This window comes from Mercenaria mercenaria, chromosome 10, assembly GCF_021730395.1.
Source record: "Mercenaria mercenaria strain notata chromosome 10, MADL_Memer_1, whole genome shotgun sequence".
NCBI lineage: Eukaryota > Metazoa > Mollusca > Bivalvia > Venerida > Veneridae > Mercenaria > Mercenaria mercenaria.
In genome coordinates this window covers 36,881,326-36,901,982 of record NC_069370.1, presented here as the reverse complement: position 1 = coordinate 36,901,982, position 20,657 = coordinate 36,881,326, and the positions used below count along the sequence as shown (strand labels likewise).

Sequence of the window (20,657 nt, the reverse complement as noted above, 5' to 3'; positions counted from 1 at the left end):
TAATGTAACTGCACAATCATTAGTGTGTTCAAATGAGAAAGGTGTATCAGAATATGTAAATGAAAACACACTATATAAGGTAGAAAAGATATGTGAAAGACAAAGAAATATCATCATAGCAAGTGTATCAGCTGGTGTTCTTGTTCTTTTATCATCCGTTGTATTCTTGGTGGTTTACATACAAAGAAAACATGCAAGTAAAGTACTAAATAGGGAAAATGCTATAAATTTATTACGAAAAGACGAAGATAATCACGAATTTGCAGCCTTTCTTGCATATAGTAACGACGATGAAGATTTTGTGAATACATATATTTTGCATTCGCTGAACGAAAATCTCTAACTGATTACGGGTATAGATAGAGAATTAGTCTGTACCGGTGACCGGCATTTCCGCCCTGGCTTCTACGTGCACAATGAAGCGTACAGGCGTCTGGATACAGCTTCCGTCATGATAGTTGTTGCTTCTGGCAATTTCTGCCAAAGTAATTTTTGTCGAAATGAACTTGACCAGGCCTACGTGAAGAGGAAGCCAATTTTTCTCATGTTCATTGAGCATATTGACACAGAAGTTATGATCCCAACAATGAAAGAGTTATACCAAAAGAATGTTAGAATATTGTGGACGGTAGAAAATGGCGAATACACGATGAAAACGACATGGGAAAATGTTTGTTTGTCTATTTTGGATCTGATACATTAATATGTTCTGTAAAATATATGTGTTAGAATTAGATTTTGTGTATATATAGATAAGTATCAATACGATATACATGTATGAGGAGGCCGTCTAGCTTGCTTACGGAAGATGGATGGTTCAGCCCAGGAACCCGCTCGTGCCTGAAAGTATGATCGCAGGGGCATCTGGGGTCTTGCTCCACCATGTACCATCTGGGGAAACACAAACTTTATTTTATATTTAGGGCAAATGTGATACATATGTAATATCAGAGTTTATATAATTAATCTCATATTATGAAAATAGATGTTTTATATATACTTAAGATGGCATAAGCCTTTGAAATGTTTGTAATTAACATATTCAGTTGTATATGTGGTATACGAAAGCTTCACGATTTTGCTGAAATCTTTTGTATATTATACATTGTAACATAAATATAATGAAAATCACATTGCAACATATTCATTTATATCTTAAAATTATTTCGATTAGCTTATGTAACCCAGTTAGTTTTTGTGTTATGTCATGGCATCCGTCGTTGTAATATTTTAATGCGGACACCTTTACTTTGATTCTGAACTGCGTTCGTGATCATTAATGTAAGGATGCCATGACAGACATGTCGATATTGCAGTGTAGCAGGCAACATATATGTGGCAACTGTTCTGACGTGCAGTGCATTTCTTATTTGAAATGTAAAACAAAGATTTTTCTTTCTTGTCTGATATCAACAATTTTTGTCTTAATAGCATTTAATGTGTTCTAACGAAAACGGTTATGAAAACACACTCGATAAGATAGAGAAGATAATGATGTGAAAGAAAAACAAATATTATTTAACCAGTGTTTCAGCTGGAGTTATCTTTCGTTAATAATTTAGTTTGTATGCAAAAAAAAAACAACATGCAAGTAATATACAAAACAGTGTAGACTTTATAAACTTGTAACGAAAACGCGAAAACAGTTACTTTGCGGTCTTTCTTGCATTAAGTAACGATGGTGGAGACCGTGTAAACAAATATTTTCTACATCAGCTGAACGAAAATCTCTAATTGATGACGGGTATAGTAGGGAAGTATTTTGCAACGGTGGCCGGCATTTCCGTCCTGAATCCCATGTTAACAATTAATCGTTCAGATGCATAGATACAGCAACCGTTATTGCAATGATTACCCCCAACAAATTCTGTCGCAATGCTCAATTCTGAAATGAACATGTTCAGGTTTATAACATGAATAAACCAGTTGTTTTGCTGTTTATTGAGTTTATTTCCGAATAATATATGGCACTGTTACCAATAATGAAAGAATTATCCAAAAGCAAGTGCTAGCATAATCTGGACTTTAGAGAATGATGGTAATTACGAAATTAAAACAACACACAATATGTGTTTCGGATCGATAGTAAGTGTTTGACAAAACCTTATTTTGTACGTTTTGAATATTATCAACATATACATCTTATTATATATTTTAAGGTCACATTAAAAGCTCTCAAAACTGAATATTTGAAAATAATTGATAAACATAACTTAAAGGCACTGATCTTCAGATCGTACAACAAAAGAAAGGAAAAGAACATTCCTTTAGAAATGCATCAGGATATTATTGCTATATTTGCAACTGAGATATTGACAGATTGTATGTTACGTAAGACTTTTACACATGCGAATTTGTTGTTTTTACTATTTTTTCATTAAAATAGAAAATCCTCTGAATTAGGGTACCGGAGGTAAACTGCCTTAATCATAAAGCTTAAAATTTAACAGTGGTAAGAACGAACTCCTCCATGGTGTATTGATGAAGAAGATAGGAAATTTCTATTGCCGAGGCGGACCGACTCGGACATGTTTTTTTCTTGATTTCGCATTTTTTAGACAGATTAGAAACAAAAACTACCAAGTTTCATGAAAAATATCTTGTACTTTTAAAGGTATCGCAGGACTCCACTGTGTGAAACTGACGAAATGACGGACGGACGGACAGACGGGGGCAAACCATAAGTTGTCTCCTCCAATAGGGTACTAAAATACATTTAACCGATAAGATGGGCAAAGGGAAATTGTAACGTTTTAACAATAGCCTATTATTTCATTGTTTTAACCATGTACTTCAAAAAAACTTGGTAATTCCCAACTTAGAGTGTATCTTTAAATAGTTTATGAAGACAGTGAATGAAAATGTGTTGTACTAGTATTGATTTTATTTACTGAAGTGATGATGCATATCTCGTTTAATGATATTAACAAAATGAAAGGGAAACAAGCATGGGGTCATTAATTAACTCGATTAAGAGTTGTCGTTACAGATTACTTGTACATTGACAATCAAAGTATAATCATATTTTAAGAGAAAAAAACATAATATTTATGTTATATATTTGTATGTGTAAAATAACTGTAGTATTGATGTTTAAGAAGGTGAAAGAAATATAATGCCTTTGTCGGTAGTTTGGCGGCACCTTGAACTTTAATTGAATTCGATCTGAATCAAATTCATGCAATTAAGCAGAGGTTGGACACCCGAGAGTTGAACGTGTTTCCACAGTAAAGTTTAAGTTTGTCCGTGTAAAAGAAATCATCGTATAAGATATTTGAGGGAAAAGTTATCGTCAGTATCAAATAAAGCAAAAACAACAACAACAACAACAACAAAAACAGAACTATTTACAAACATAAAAGCTACCCTTTTAGGGTAATTAAGTACGCCATATGTTCTTTTGGAAACTGTAATGGGCTAAAGAAATAAGACACGTTCGTATCATAGAAATCAACGGAAGATGTTGTTTTAATGAATCAAAAACGTTAAACGTACATAGACTGCTTGGTGGTTGATAAGCAAGTTAAAGAAGGTTTATGTAATGTTTAGTTCAATATAAAACGTTGGTGATAAAAATAACAGGCGAAATACTAAACAAAATAATAACATCATACATTTCGTAAACTGTAATGTGCGATTTACATATGATGCATAAAGAAGTTTATTTTCAGATTTATTTGCTTGATTGATTTTAGAAGATATTGATCTCAAATAAAATTAACACAATAAGTACATGATAGATTAGCACATTAATCAGCCACTGCAATTACTGATAACTATTTTTGTTTGTCAGGTGAATAGGTACTTGGTGACGTTGTTGTCGACTGGAGACCGTAAAATCGACTCGAAATGAAACTGGATTTTGTGCCTGATTCAAAGTATAGTCCTTTAACCTGACCTTCACTGTACAACTGACAACTTGAAACTTTATCTGTACAGTCGCAATCAGTATATGCCATGCAGAAGGCATCCTTCCTACACAGTTCTTTACATCTTGACATGTTGGCTTTTTTGTCGTTATCATCCTCAAATCCACGAGCAACCCCAACGATGGCCGTGTTAACAAATTCTATGGAATAGCTGACCTTATCCGCAAAGATGTAACTTTGCTAGACAATTGTGCCAGGCCCTTGATGCATTATATCTTGAAGAATTCATTTCTTTAAACATGTAACATGTTTTGTATTCGGTGACGTTACTTGAACATGTAACACAATAAGACATTGCCACACAATTAACATTTTGCGAGCACTGTTCAAGGCAGTCCGAGATTGATACAACACTTTTGTTGATGGTGGCTGTTTGCAACATAGTGCGTTCTAGTGTTATACCTGGAGCTAACTCTCTACAGGACTCAACCTGACCATTGACTTGGAGAAATTGGCAATATCTGTATTTTTGATTTTCGATGTTCTTTCGAACACGAGAATGATCAATGTTAAGCATTTTCATGTATTCGTCTGTGAAAAGTGATTCAATTGACGCTAATTTATAACTGGTAGGGACTGGACTTGTTTTAACTTCTGAAGCCCAAGTCATTGCATCCCCATTTGCCGGCGGAGCTGCCCCTATTGTGATAGTTTTTGTTTGCACCGATTTTGAAAATTCTGAAGCCGCTTGTCTCTTAGAAGAATCTAAGTTGAAACCACCCCCAATACTAAAGAGTCCCGAATAACTAGCCTCAGCAGAATCTGGGCGTACAGAATTACTCATAAATAACGTATATTGTATAACACGAATATTTTATAACAATATAACAAAATTTACATATCTACTGAAGATATACTTTTACCACATTTTGATTTAAACGGGTAGTTTTGAAAGAAATATTTTATGATTAATCTAACTTTCTGGTGTATTTGATGTATATTTATTATTATACCTGTATGAACATTTGCAATTGTAAAATACCTGTTTTTATTTATTCATTTTTAAAAAAAAATTAAATCACAGGGTTACTGACTGATGTTTTCAACTGGTCTTCTATGTTTTATCAACAGTGGTCCAGTAGTTACACTGTCTTACTACGAAACAAGGGGTCGTGAGTCTTCTGGAGAAGCCGCCATAAAGGTTACCGGTGGCGACTATAAATACACTTACAAACAAAGAAACAAACACAATTATAGGTCATATGGCGACCTTTCACATTTGATAGTGGAGGAAGATCCTATGTGCTCCTTCGTGCATTATTTCATCACGAGCGACCTTCCGTAAGCCAGCTGGATGGCTTCCTCAAGGTGTTGAATGTATTTTCTAACTATCTAATTTCATAAATTAAATTTCTAATCCATAATTACTGACAAAAATTAGTACGGTAAATGCATTTTTGGTGATGAATATTATGTATGTTTTACCAAAAGAGTATTTTCAGGAACTGTGCCAGCCTATGGGGAACTGAAAGGACCTCCGTGGCCGAGTGGTTAAGGTTGCTGACTTCAAATCACTTGCCCCTCACCGATTTGGGTTCGACTTTCACTCGGGGCGTTGAATTCTTCATATAAGCCACCCAGCTGACTTACAGAAGGTCGGTGGTTCTACCCAGGTGTCCGCCCGTGATGAAATCGTGCACTGAGGGGTATATAAGGTTTTTCCTCCGTCATCCAAGCTGGATAGTCGCAATATGATCTATAATTGTTTTGGTTCGATGTTAAACTTATCAAAAACCAAAAAAATTCACTATAAGTTTAAAGAGAAAAAAGTGCCCGAAATTACGCGATGGTCGACAGGTACAATTTATTATTTCTCGCTCTTTTATGATTAGCTTTGGATAGTTAATTTTAGCCCTGAGAAGGTGGCATCAAAAGTTTAATTGTTAGGAAAGGCCCATAACACAAGACTATGATCAGTTAATTCCCTCTGATATAAATTTTAAAGTTGTAGATTTTATTTTACAGCTGTAAAACGACTGAAAAACAATTCGAGTTATGCAAGTTAGACACAGCTATAAAACATACAATTATATACATGAAAACAGTTAAAGGTTTCAGTATGGCTTTAAGTTACAGCTGTTTACTAAAAATGTTCTAGGCGTTGAAAAAGGTTGATTACGAGGAGTGGTCGAAATCTTTTGCAAACCCACTGTATACTTGAATATTACGAGTTTTACCTGTATAAAACCGATAACACAGTGTAGAAACGATTGAACAACCATAACGGAAATAGCGATGTGATTTCAATCATTTGTTGAAATATGATAAACGTGGTCTAACTTTTTCGATTGATATTTGGATAATTGTCAAATAAAGGTATGTTTATTCCTTGAGATGTGTTTCGTAGGCATGTTTCAAAATTTTCCCAGTCAATATAAGTCCAGAATGACTTACATGAGCGGTAGGTAAGGTGAAATCAGTTGATTACACGGTGAATGTTTAGATCATGCATACCAACATTGAATTAGTTTTATCAAAAATTAAGCAAATTTTCTGAATGCATGTCACATTATAAGAATTTAGTGTATTTTCTTTTTCGTTGATAACGATTTCAACCTTAATTCATCCTTTATTTCGTTTTAAACACAAATTTGCGGTGCTGTGTATTGTATTGTATTGTACGCCTTATTGAAATGATAGTGAACGACTTATTTCGATTTTACACACAATATTGTACTACTTATTGCAAATATTTAATACGATTTTGTCCATATTGAACGGCAGATTGTTATTACAAATTACGATTAAATTCTGATTTCTGTCTGTTTTAGGTACAATGAAGCAATATTAGTGTTATTATTGCAAAGAAACGACACCAGACTTTGAAAACATAATTAAACACAACTTTATTCAAAACATACAAATTCAAATCGAAACACACGACAACTTTGAAAATAAGAAAGTTTTATTCACAAAAGATTTTCAAGTAATCCCAAAAGAAGTTAACAATAGCAATATAATGATGATACCAATTAAAGAAAAAACAACAATAAAAATAAAAATGAATCCGCTAGTAAATTAAAATCGCCCTTGAAAAAAGTACCAAATAATAATTGTGCTCAGCAAACGAATACAGAGGCTTAAGCAAGTTTAGCAATCCAAATTTAAAATAATGACACTCGAAAAAAAAAACATTAAGGAGAAGAATTCTGTAAGATTGTGTGTTTCGTTCTTATCCTTTCCTAATTATCTTGTTCAAACTACGATGTATGTATTTAATCTGTACATGTATTACTGGGAATAAAATATGTTTAAAGTGAAAAATAAGGCTTAGGCAAGTTTTTTTTTTGGCTTAACGTCGCACCGACATATGATAGGTCATATGGCGAGTTTTCAGCTTTAATAGTGGAGGAAGGCCCCAGGTGCCCCTCCGTGCATTATTTCATCACGAGCAGGCACCTGGGTAGAATCACCGACTTTCCGTAAGCCAGCTGGATGGCTTCTTCACATGAAGAATTCAACGTCCCGAGTGAGGCTCACATCGATGAGGGGCAAGTGATTTGAAGTCAGCGACCTTAACCATTCTGCCACGGAGGCCCCGCTTAGGCAAGTTATGCAGTCTAAATTAACAACACTCGAACAAAAGCTGTTTAGTCAGAATAACATGAGAAAAGGAAAAAAGTTGAGAAAGTGTTTTAAAATTACTTAGATTTTTAAAATGCTAAGCATGATGTATATGTTGTAATACCACTCATAATGAAGGCTATATTACACGAGAATGAGGTAGTGCCAGCGTTTACATTGCGTGTTTCCGTCATTTGACAAAAATATTAACCTAGGAAGAGAAAGAATGCCACTTATTTATAGCCCTCAACCTAAAACATGTGTTAAAAAGATTAACCCGGGAAGAAAAAGAAAGCCACTAAGCCCTCATCCCAAAACAAATAGCCTGATGACAAACACACAAAATACTGTCTCATAACAAAAAATTATGAAAGGCAATGGACTTAAAGCACAGAAAATGTATCCGCAGTTTAAACATTTCAATCAGTCGCCTGTTGACTGTTGATAGAATTATTACCGGTAAGATTGTAATGAACAATAAAATAAAGTGAACTAGATGGCCGAAAAATCTAATTGTGATTTTGTTCTTACATATTTAGTAAACTATAACTATATCTAAACTATACCCAACATAATCATGAATAATTGTCACTCAAACCAAACAGCTGCCAAGTTTCAAACACATATTGCACAAATTAGTTATTGTATGTACATTTGTATTTGCTAAAACTGCATGATAAATGTTTTAAATTCTTTCACGTCCAATATCACTGGCACTGTCTACAAAATCTCTCCAGTTTCGACAGTTAAATGAAAAATAATTACTATAATCATTCCCAGTTAATCGCTATAAATTTTCAATAAAATCGCAACAAATCGTTCACATCATTGTGGACAGTTTTCAATAAATCGTTCAATATGAAATGACACATTGACTACAGAAATCGGTTTATTTCTCCGCAAATGATAAATACCTTGTAACGTATGAGTTTAAGAACAATTTATTGACAATGCAGGACTTCTTTAATATGAATCTTATATACGTCCATTATCAACTAGAAGGGAAAACTTTGTTTATTCGTGTGACACTTTCTGAAGTTTCAACAGAAATCGGTGATTACTTTTGATTACGGTAGCATAACGACGGTACTTAACACACATACTGATGAAATCTAAGACGAATTATCTCTTCAATGTATAATCTATTGACTACTTACAGATAAAGACGCCTAAACTCCACTATAGTGTAAAAATAAATGAAAATAGCAGCGGCGTGTAAACCCAGATACTGTGTATGTCGTATAATCACATCGCTATTTCCGTTTGGGTTGTTCACTGTTTCTACACTGTGGATAAGAAAGGATGACTGCTTACTAATAAACTTTGATAATGTGGCAGTTGACCTCAATACAATCGACACTGTTTATTCTTCAATTCAGGTAAATCCAATATTTGCTTTACAATGGATCTATGACGGATTATCTTCGAACACCCCTGAACTGGACTCAACTGCCACATTATCAAAGTTTATTAGTATCACTGTACATTGTGTATAAATATAATTGAAATACACAAAGCGGCTCTTTCGCATCACTAGCGGGCACAAGGGTAGATCTACTGACCTTCCGTAAGCCAGCGTAATGGTTTCCACAAGGTGTTGAATGTGTTTGCAAACTATCTTATTTCATAAATTAAATTTCTAATCCATGATTACTGACTAAATTAGTTGGGTAAAGGCATTTATTTTAGATGATAAATATTATGTATGTTTTACCATTAGAGTATTTTCAAAAATACTGCCTGACTATGGGCAACTGAAAGAACCCCCGTCGCCGAGTGGTTAAGGTTGCTGACTTCAAAATCACTTGCCTCTCACTGATGTAGGTTTGATCCTCACTGTCGTTAAATTCTTCATATAAGTCACCAACTGACTTAAAGAAGTTCGGTGGTTATACCAGGTGTCCACCCTTGATGAATGGTGTATTCCTCCGCCATCTAAGCTGGACAGTCGCGAGATGATATATAACTGTCTCGGTTCGACGTTAAACCTATTCAAACAAAATTTCAAAAGAGATAAAAGTGCTCGAAAGTGCTTGTCGACAGGTATATTTCTTGCAGTTTTTTAATTAGCCTTGGATTGTTATTTTAGCCCTAGGATAGAGGGCATCAAAAGCTTAAATGTCAGAAAAGGCCCATAACAAAAGATTAAGATCAGTAAATTCCTTCTAATATAAATTTTAAAGTTGTAGATTTCATTTTACAGCAGTACCTGTACGAATATAGGACCTGTTTTATAATTGTAAAACGTCTGTAAAAGACCTGTATTTTGAAATTACAGCTGTAAAAGACCTGTAAGTTGAGTATTGCCAGCCATCTTTAATGCATTTTGGCGGGATATAACAAAAATTCACAGAGACAACACATTCTCTACAATATTGGAATTTTAACCGTTATAGAATAAGTGCAAATGTTTTATTTTCTAATTTAGTTGTAAAAGGACATGTTTAAGTACATATATTAACTATTTACACTATATTTGAAGCTGATGAGTTTAAAGGTCATAATGACTTTAATTATGACTTTCTTTGTCATATGTTTTCATGACAAAGAACGTTTTATAAACATATTTTATGCTCTTGAATTTTGCAATTGCTAAACTGTAAACAGAAAACATTTTGTTATTTACTTACTACATTATTTATTTTGCCATTTTTGTAGTAATTGCTACCCTTTCTAGGGAATTACTATTCATCCTAAAACTTTTAGTACCTCTGCTTTCGTCCCTTCAAATAATGCCCTCTTTTTCAACACCTGTAATATATCTAAGTATATGTAAGTTTTATTACAGCTGTATCTCATTTGCATATTTCGACCTGTTTTAGAGTCGTTTTACAGCTGTAAATTGAAATCTACGGCTGTAAACTCATTGTTGTTGTATAAAATCTACAGGTGTGAATTCGAAATAACCATGACTGTAATTTTGAACATAAATACAGGCCTTTCACAGCTGTAAAATTTCGTACAGGTAAAACGACTGAAAAACAATTTGAGTTATGAAAGTTAGACACAGTTGTAAACATACAACTGTAAAAATGTTGCATTTGTTTCAGTATGGCTAAAAGTTACAGCTTTAAAATGTTTTAGGCGTTGAAAAAGCTTGATTACGAGGAGTGGTCGAAATCTTTTGCAAACCCACTGTACACAATGTACATTGTGCACAAAAAATGATTGAAATACACAAAGCGGCTGATTTATTAGACTAAAATACATCTCCAATTAACACTACGCATTGGATCTGAAGACGTAAAATTGACAGACTCGTTCTGACGACCTTTCTGCTAACCAATCAGAGCCTTGCTTTCAATATTTTGAAAGTGAAGGTATAAGTTTAAAAAATCTATATTGCGCCTGTATTTTACATGCTTATTTTGACGACGATATCATGACTGTGCCGTCATGGTTTTAGAGGTACCATACGGACTTGGTCGTGTAATGGGAGTATATGCGTCAGGCGGCCGTTTAGCTCAGTTGGTATAGCACTCGCCCTGTAGGCGAGATGTCCCTGGTTCGAGCCCTGGTCTGTCTCTGCACATTTTTCACACCCTGTGACTTTTGACGCTATTTTGATGGTTCAGCCAAATGCTTGTTGCAACGAGTCGTCAGACTGGTTCAAATAAACATAGATTTGCGAAATAGCAATATCGGAAATCCAGATATACAGAAGGATGAATGTGAATAGGTCATCCTCAAATCTAGAAGATCAAGTAGTTTAGTCAGATTGGGCACATTTGCAATTTCGATTGCTTTCATGCGTTGTTGTTAACACTGCGTTGAAAATGGCTAGAAAACGAATAGAAAATGATGCTGAAATCAGGGATTATATAAAAGTTGGGATTGAGTATCTTTTGTTCACTGGGATAAACACATGTCATTTTTTCACAGTTTATAAATGTTTCTGCAATCAGTCAAAGACGCCCCTTATTCAGGAAGACCCAGATCGGCAGTTACCAAATTTAACATTGATAAGATCATGTCTTTTATAAGAAAGATGCGTGTTTCATGTCAGACAGCTGGCACAAATGACAAACTTTAGTTTAGCATCTTCTCACTTCATTCTGAAGAACATTTTTAAGGTTTGGAAGATAAGTGCTCGCTGGATTCCCCATTTGCACACCGATGAGCAGAAACGTATGAGAGTTCAAATGGCAGAGCAATTTCTGAAGAAGTACCAAAATTATCGAAATGTTTGTTAGTCTCATAACTGGTGATGAGACAATGGTCCAAATCTATGAGCCAAAGTGGAAAGTTGATAATAGGATATGAGCTCTGAAACATGCCAAACGGCCAAGTATTGCTAACCGAACACTGACAGCAAAAATATGTTATACGGTATTTTCTTCAGAAACTGTGGGCCAGTCATGCTGTTCCAAAATGAAGAATGTTTCTGGTAGCTTCTTTAAGAATATGGTTTTGAGAGGTGTTGCACAATTCCATTATTTCTCATGAACAAGCAATCAAACCGAGTCTGCTATCATTTACCTTTGCATTATTTGCTTCCAAAGGAACTTTTTCAGAGATTTTATTGAAAAAAGTGCGAACAAAATATGTGAAAAGTGCGTCCAAAATCCGGTTTCCAGTATGTCCATTTGTTATATGACAATGCTCAAGCCCTAAAATACTCAAATGTAGTACAGGTTTTGAACTGTGAGAAAGGTAAATGTATTGTCGCATCCTCTCTACAGCCGAGACCTGGTCCCATGCGATTGTTTTCTCTCACAATAAAGACTCAAATACTTTTTAAGCTGGGCGCGTCACAAATTTTGGACGGACGGACGGACGCACGGACAATACCTGTCATTGATACATATTTTACCTGAGTCCTTCCTACAAATGTGGCAACAATCAAATTATGCTCAGGGAATTTCCATTTTAGATTTAGGCTTCTCCGATTGGTGAATATATATATTTTTGTGTATTTATTGAATTACTTGACAGTTTGCTAACGACACGTATAAATATACACCTGTAATAAAGATGTTTACACATAATTTGCTGTTAATTGCATTTATAGTGCATAGTCTAGGAACTGCTGAATCTGACACATTATCCGAACAGAACTGCAGGAGAGAAAATAATGTGAAAGTAATTTGCAATTTTATACCAGAATCTATTCCTAAAGGAATTTCGAACGTGGTCTTGGACTTTAAACTTGATAGTGACACAGCGTTAAATCAAAGTAATTTCGTATCCAGTGATTGGAATACGATAAAACGGTTAGAACTACGTGTTGCACCAGTTGGTACATATGGAACCTTATATCTGCAAGATAACTGCTTCAGTAGACTGAAACAATTGCAAGTATTGAGGTTACACGTTACATGTGGCCTGGTACTGCTCTCAGAAACGTTTTATGGACTAGGTAATGTGAATATTTTGGATATGAGTGGAAGTATTAGGTTCCACATAAATGAATTAGTACCAGCTTTGAACAGATCTGACAAATTACCTCGTTTGACTAAACTAGTTCTGTCAAACTGTTCGTTGTTAAGAGATGATCGAGTAGTTGTTGATGACAGATTTATTGAAGTTCTTCAATCGAAGAAAATATCGCATTTAGATGTCAGTGGTTTGGAAGTAGCAGAAGTTAATTTGACAGCATTATTCAAAAGATTGAAATACTTGGAAGTGATGAATGCCTCATACATTTCGTTTGGTAATTTCATTCATACAGAACTAGAACAAGACGACATAAAACACATTAAGTCTGTGGACGTAAGTTATGCAGATCTTCGAAAGAAAGTCCTTATCTTACCGCCAGGAAAACTTACTGTATCAAATGCCATTATTAATCTTTCAGATATAAAACGCTATAATAACATTATGCTGTTTTTATCGCCAGTGACATTGAATATCAGTGGAATTTCCCCTCATTTAACTTCTGTGTGGATTAGAAATTGCACTGTAAAAATCGATCAAAATCCACAGTTGTTTACAAAAGAATTAATCATTCGTCAAAATAATATAAGGAGACTGGATTCAAAAATTATATGTGAAGAATTTTATTTTTCTTCCTTTGAGAGATTTGATATTTCTGAGAATGAGCTCGAATTTCTACACCCAGATATTTTATCCTGTATGCCAAATCTCCAGAAAATCAATTTATCAAAAAATCAGTTGATAAAAATGGCACGAGAGAGTAATACTGTGTTCGAAAATATGTTTTCACGGCTTAAATTTTTGAAAAATATTAACTTGTCAAGCAATGACTTAATAACAATTCCTTTTAAAATGTTCAGGAGCAACAGTGAAATTGAAGTAATTGATTTTTCAAGCAACAAATTGGACCAAGTACACTTTACCTTAACGGGATTGAGGACGCTCAAAGTTATAAACCTGCGAGGGAACAACATTCACACTTTGGATACATTGTCAATTAATAATTTAAAAAGTGTCCAGCACGAAAATTTCAGGGTTGGTCAACAAGTCACAATTATTTTGAAGTGCAATCCTTTATCTTGTTCTCAATGTGAAACAAAAACTTTCATATCTTGGCTTTCTAGCGTAACTGCACAAAAATTAATGTGTTCAAATGAGAAAGGAATATCAGAACATGTAAATGAAAACACACTATGTAAGGTAGAAAAGATATGTGAAAAACAAGGAAATATCATTATAGCAAGTGTATCAGCAGGTGTTTTTGTTCTTTTATCTTCCGTTGTATTGTTGGTGGTTAACATAAAAAGAAAACATGCAAGTAAAGTACAAAATAGGGTAAATGTTATAAATTTGTTACGAGAAGGCGAAGGTTATTACGAATTTGCAGTCTTCCTTGCATATAGTAACGACGATGAGGATTTTGTGAATACATATATTTTGCATTCGCTGAACGAAAATCTCCAGCTGATCACGGGTATAGATAGAGAATTAGTCTGTACCGGTGACCGGCATTTCCGCCCTGGCTTCTACGTGCACAATGAAGCGTACAAGTGCCTTGATACAGCGTCCGTTATGATAGTTGTTGCTTCGGACAATTTCTGCCAAAGTGCTTTTTGTCGAAATGAACTTGACCAGGCCTACGTCAAGAGGAAGCCAGTTGTTCTTATGTTCATTGAGCATATTGACCAAGAAATTATGACTACAACAATGAAAGAGTTATACCAAAGGAATGTTAGAATACTGTGGACTGTAGAAAATGGTGAACACAAAATGAAAACAACGTGGGGAAATGTGTGTACATCTGCTCTGGATCTTATACAATGAAGTATAAATTTACAGTCAAATTTGCTCGAGAGACCGCGTCTGTTAAGAGACCACTTGCATTAATAGACCACTTTTCAGTTCGAAATAGTGTTATTAAAGAACACATTAATATGTTGTATTAGGTACCTTTTGTGTAACGATACAATTTTTGCCCTTCCCTTATGTTCTGTTTTTGTTTTTGTTGGGTTTTAGGTCACACCGACACAATTATAGGTCATATCCAGCTTTGATGGTAGAAGAAAACCGTGCATTATTTCATCACGAAAGGACATCTGGGTAGAACCACTGACCTTCCGTAAGCCAGCTGGATGGCTTCCTCACATGAAGAATTCAACGCCCCGAGTGAGGCTTGAACCCACATCAGTGCTTCCCATATGTAGTCTCTTAACGCAAGACGTATTGTAATTTTTTCCAAAGGATGGTATTGTGTTTCAGCACAAAAACGTTTCAAAATATGACGGAAATTGCTCGATCGGTTGAGACAATATGTTAGACGAATTAGATGGTGTAAGGGAAATAAATCTTTGTAAATAACATGTGCAGCCTACAATAACACATGCGACTATTCTACGTTGGGTTTGCATAATTGGTGTTCAGACTGACGGTTTCATTGCAATTTATTGTTATTACAACAATTGATAAGTTGATATATGTTTCTGCAACTGAATTCACCTACAGTATACAGAATATATAGGCTATAATGTTGTAATGAATTCATCCTATGACATTAACATACTTCCAACTGATAACATAAGTTACCGGTATATCCATATATAGGTTATCGGCATATCAGTTAATTAGTACCAGATATATCCGTAGATACCTGGTATATCCATTGGTACCGGGTTTATCCATAGGAATCCAGTATATCCCTTGGTACCGGTTGTATCCATCAGATATCAGGTATATCAATAGGTACCCGGTATATCCATTTAGAAAACATATCTTGCACACGGAATGATACAGTTATCACAACAAATAGATTATATTTGTCCGATATTTGCATTGCCAACAGTGTATATAGCATGACTTTTTCAGAAACATCCATAACAACGATGGTAATAGGTTGTCCTTTTTACAAGATCATCAAAAGCCCAGCAGCTGAGATTTGACCTAAGTTGAAAATAATGAAGTATTGAGTTATTGTCAGAGAAAGTTACCAAATCCATATTTTCTGTATATGTATTCTTTACTAGTTGTAGATGGGTAAGTCAGCACTTCTGCAATTATACTTCTTTGCAATCATGATGTTTCTTATCGAAAGGAAGACTGCAGTCGTATAAAATAACTACTTAGTTCGAAGTCATATATTACCACGCTGAGTGACAAACGTAACTATCGATGGATTCTGTATCAGTACTTGCTTGTTCTTCGCCTGCACCTTGCAACTTACCTATATTGATCATAGCAATTCTGTACTTCATTGATTATTAGTATGTCTTTTTATTTAGTTTTATATGTGTACATCTTATTCAAATATCTATATTATTATAATATTACGCCGTTTTTAGAATTGTATTGTTTTGAACTGTTATCCAGTCTGTTGCGAACTACTTTTAATATAACGTGTTATATAACGTGAAAAAAGTGCGATTTAAATGAGGTATAAAGGAATAATATTTATAATTTACCTACCGAAGTGTAAAGATGCACACACGGGTTGTTTGTATACTCAGTCAACCAATTTATGTTATTTAACATATCTTTTTAACATGTAGTGTCAAACAAATAGCCTTGAAAGAAATATTTAAGGGTTAGAAAGAGACAGAAAGTTAAATGTGAAGGAAAACAATGCAAAGTATGTTTTTAAACTTAGTGTTTGTGGCATATGTGGGGTATGAATTTGGATTCGCCGAATTTGTCCAGCCACCAGAACATTATTGTAAGAGAGAAGATAATGTGACTGTGGTTTGCAATTTCCTACCAGAATCTATTCCTAATGGAGTAAAGAACGTGCATTTGAATTTAGAACTTATTCACGATACAAATCTAACAAATACCTCTTTCATATCTAGCGGCTGGGATAACATAAAACATTTAGATATACGTGCTGACTCAGTTAATCGTCGTTATTTCATTTTTCAAGATGACTGTTTTAGTAGACTGAAAGGATTACAAAGCTTGAGGCTCCACATAGTATCTAAACTTCACATTTGTTCTAAATCATTTTGTGGACTAGATAACGTGGACACACTGGACATGAGTGGAAGCTTTAGGCTCAAAATGAATGAATTTGTACAAGCTCTGGACGGATCTAACACATTACCACGATTAACTAAACTACTTGTATCAAATTGTTCGTTGTATAATAGTCCGTTTGTTGCTGACGAAAAATTCGTGCAAGTTCTTCAGTCGAAGAAAATATCGCTTTTAGATGTTAGCGGTTTGCAAGTTACCGAAATAAATATGACAGCATTATTTAAAGGATTGAAACACTTGGAAGTGATGAATGCTTCATACATGTCTATAGGTAAGTGGTCTTCCAAAAACTTAGAACAAGATGACTTAAAGCATATCAAGACTTTTGATGCGAGTTATATTGTTCTTCCAAGGAAAACGTTGCCTGTTCCTCCAGGAAAATTGATAATATCAAACATCAGTGTTAAATATTCTGAAATTGGGGATTATGAGGAGGATTTTAAGCTACTTTTGTCACCAGAGACTGTGAATTTCTTATGAAACGTCCGTATGGATTAGAAATTGTACTTTAAAAATCGATCAAAATCCTCATTTCCTAATAAAGGAATTGATTGTGCGTGAAAATAATCTCAGACGACTAGATGCAAAAATTATATGTGAAAAGTTTCATTTTGCCTCTGTTGAACACATTGATTTTTCCGAGAACGAGTTGGAATTTTTACCAGATGTTTCGTCCTGTATACCAAATGTCCAGAAAATCGACATGTCAAAGAATCAATTGATAAATATGGCACGAGAGAACATTTCACTGTTTGAGAATATGTTTTCACGTCTTAAAGTTTTGAAATATATTAACTTGTCAAGCAATGAATTAATAACTATTCCTTCAAAAATGTTCAAGAATAACAGAGAAATCGAAGTGATAAACTTGTCTGACAACAAACTAGACCAAGTGCATTTCATCCTAACAGCACTGAAGAAGCTGCAAGTTTTAAATCTGCAAGGGAATAACATTCATACTTTAGATCCAATCTCTATTGATAATTTAAACAGTATCCAAAACAGAAATTCCACAGAGGATTCCCACTTCACTGTCATTTTGAAGTTTAACCCTTTATCCTGTTCCAAATGTGAAACAAAACAATTTCTTACTTGGCTGGTATCAACAAACCTTGTCAACGTAACATCACAGAATTTAATGTGTTTCAATGAGAATGGTTTGGCGGAACGTATAAATGAGAAAACAGTAGAAGAGGTAAATAAGATTTGTGAAAGAAAGAAACTCGTTATTTACACAAGTGTGTCAACTGGGGTTACCGTTCTTATATTAGGCATTGCATTCTGTATAGTATACAAACGAAGAAAGCATGCAGCTAAAGTACAAAACAGGGCAAATGTTATAAATCTGTTACGAAAAGGCGAAAACAATTACGAATTTGCAGCCTTTCTTGCATTTAGTAGTGACGATGAGGACTTTGTCTATACATATATTCTACATCAGCTAAACGAAAATCTCCAGCTGATGACGGGTATAGATAGAGAATTAGTCTGTACCGGTGACCGGCATTTCCGCCCTGGTTTCTACGTGCACAATGAAGCGTACAGGCGTCTGGATACAGCGTCCGTTTTGATAGTTGTTGCTTCGAACAATTTCTGCCAAAGTACTTATTGTCAAAATGAACTTGACCAGGCCTACGTAAAACAGAAGCCAATCATTCTTATGTTCATTGAGCATATTGACCAAGAACTTATGACCACAACAATGAAAGAGTTATACCAAAGGAATGTTAGAATACTGTGGACTGTAGAAAATGGTGAACACAAAATGAAAACAACGTGGGAAAATGTGTGTACATCTGCTCTGGATCTTATACAATGAAGTATAAATTTACAGTCAAACTTGTTCGAGAGACCACGTCTGTTGAGAGACCACTTGCATTAATTGACCTCTTTTTCAGTCTGAAATAGTGTTGTTGAAGAACTCATTAACATGTTGTATTAAGATATCATTTGTGTAAAGAGACCCATTACAGGATGGTATTGCGTTTCAGCACAAAAATGTTTCAAAGTATGGGGAAATTGCTCGATCGATTGTGACAATATGTTAAATGAATGAGAAGGTTTAATGGAAATAAATCTCGGTATTACAACAATTGATAAGTTGATTTATATGTTTCTGTAACTGAATTCACATACAATATACAGAACATATAGGCTATAATGTTGTTATGAATTCACCCTATGAAATTAACATATTTCCGATTGACTCGGTATATATTCATAAGTTACAAGTATATCCATAGGTATCAGGTATATTAAAAGGTACCGGGTATATCTATAGGTATCCGGTATATATCCATATGTACACGGTATAACCATAGGTATCCAGTATATCCATAAGTATCCGGCATATCCATAGGTAGTCCCAATCCGTGACTCTAGTTACCTCCCCTGACGGTCCGTCCACAGAGTCATAAGCAACGACTATTTAAAATTGGCGTAATCGAGGTACTTCAGTACTTCAGACATGATAGCAAGAATAATGATGATTTAATGGCGAAAAGGTTCGCTAACGGTTTTCCCACTTGCAATAGGCTTTGAAAGCGAACAACATTTACCCTGACTAGACTGCGCAGTATGGATCCATGATGGTCGCTAACGCATAATGATGGTTTTCTCATGGGGCGGCTCTTTAATCATGTGATATATGACAGCCATTTCTTTTTCATCAAAGAAACATTTGCTTAATCCCGCCACTATGAATAGGATAATATTATCCTATTGACATAGCAGTCATCTAGATTCGTATTTCAAATATATCATCGCCTAGAGCGCCACTTCGAGTGCGGGAGGTCTTGGGTTCACAAAGTACTTAGCATCAAGCGAAGATGTGGAAAAAGGTATAAGTACCTTCCTCGCTTGGTGCTTGAAAAAAATGATTCTAGAACTAGTCAGCCCAGTATCAGCGTAATGTGATTTGGTGGGGTATCATACCACGTGTCTCCGGCGTGATATTCCAGTGGGGCAGCACTATAAAGTTGGACATCGTGTTCTACGCGTTTTTTTTCTTGAAACTGCGAACGCAAACAAACACATCAATTATATCTGTAAAGAGCTATATAAATATGCTAAAATGATAATCTTATAAAAAACACATAATGCTGGGCTCACAGAATTGCTCATAAATAACATATAATGTATAGCAATATAACTAAATACCTGTATGAAATTTTGCAATTGTAAAATACCTGTATTTGTTCAAAATTACCGTCGTGATTATTTCAAATTTACACCCGTAGATTGTTTACGTCAGAAGGTAGCACGAGGTAAATCGTTAACAAACGGCGGCTGTTTTGAATTGCAAATATTCTAAAGTCGCATCGCATTGCTGGTATTTCATGAGCAACTTCCGGTAAAAAATACGTCTTTTATATTGGGGCGTGGCGTATGCAAATTATCGTAATCAGTCGAACGTTGCGACTTTTGATTTGCTGTACTTTTTGGGTCAAATGTTCCAGTAAAGTACAATGCATGAGCAGCGTGAACATTCATTAGGTACATGTTAACTTTAAATCCAATGTTAATGCTGTCATAATATGTCATGAGAAAAAAAGTAAAATACCAATTCAGCATGGATATATTACATAAATGCATTAGAATATCACAAACATGGATCCGTTGATTGCTTTAACAAAAACTGGCAATTCAGTACAGTTTCCAAAAACGCATCGTAAAATTTTATTTGAAAATAAACAACTTCCGGATGTATGCTTTTATTTATAACATGGATTGAGTTCCTGCAATTTAGTAAAATACTTGGATCAA

General features: G+C 34.7%; 1 protein-coding gene across 1 annotated transcript; it reads left to right on the top strand.

Annotated features, from left to right (window-relative positions):
* Positions 1-17,619: 17,619 nt before the first annotated feature.
* LOC123560809 (toll-like receptor 4) lies at positions 17,620-18,711 on the top strand. Its single transcript, XM_045352966.2, has one exon. It carries the CDS (start codon positions 17,620-17,622, stop codon positions 18,709-18,711), a length of 1,092 nt encoding a protein of 363 aa, XP_045208901.2.
* Positions 18,712-20,657: the final 1,946 nt, after the last annotated feature.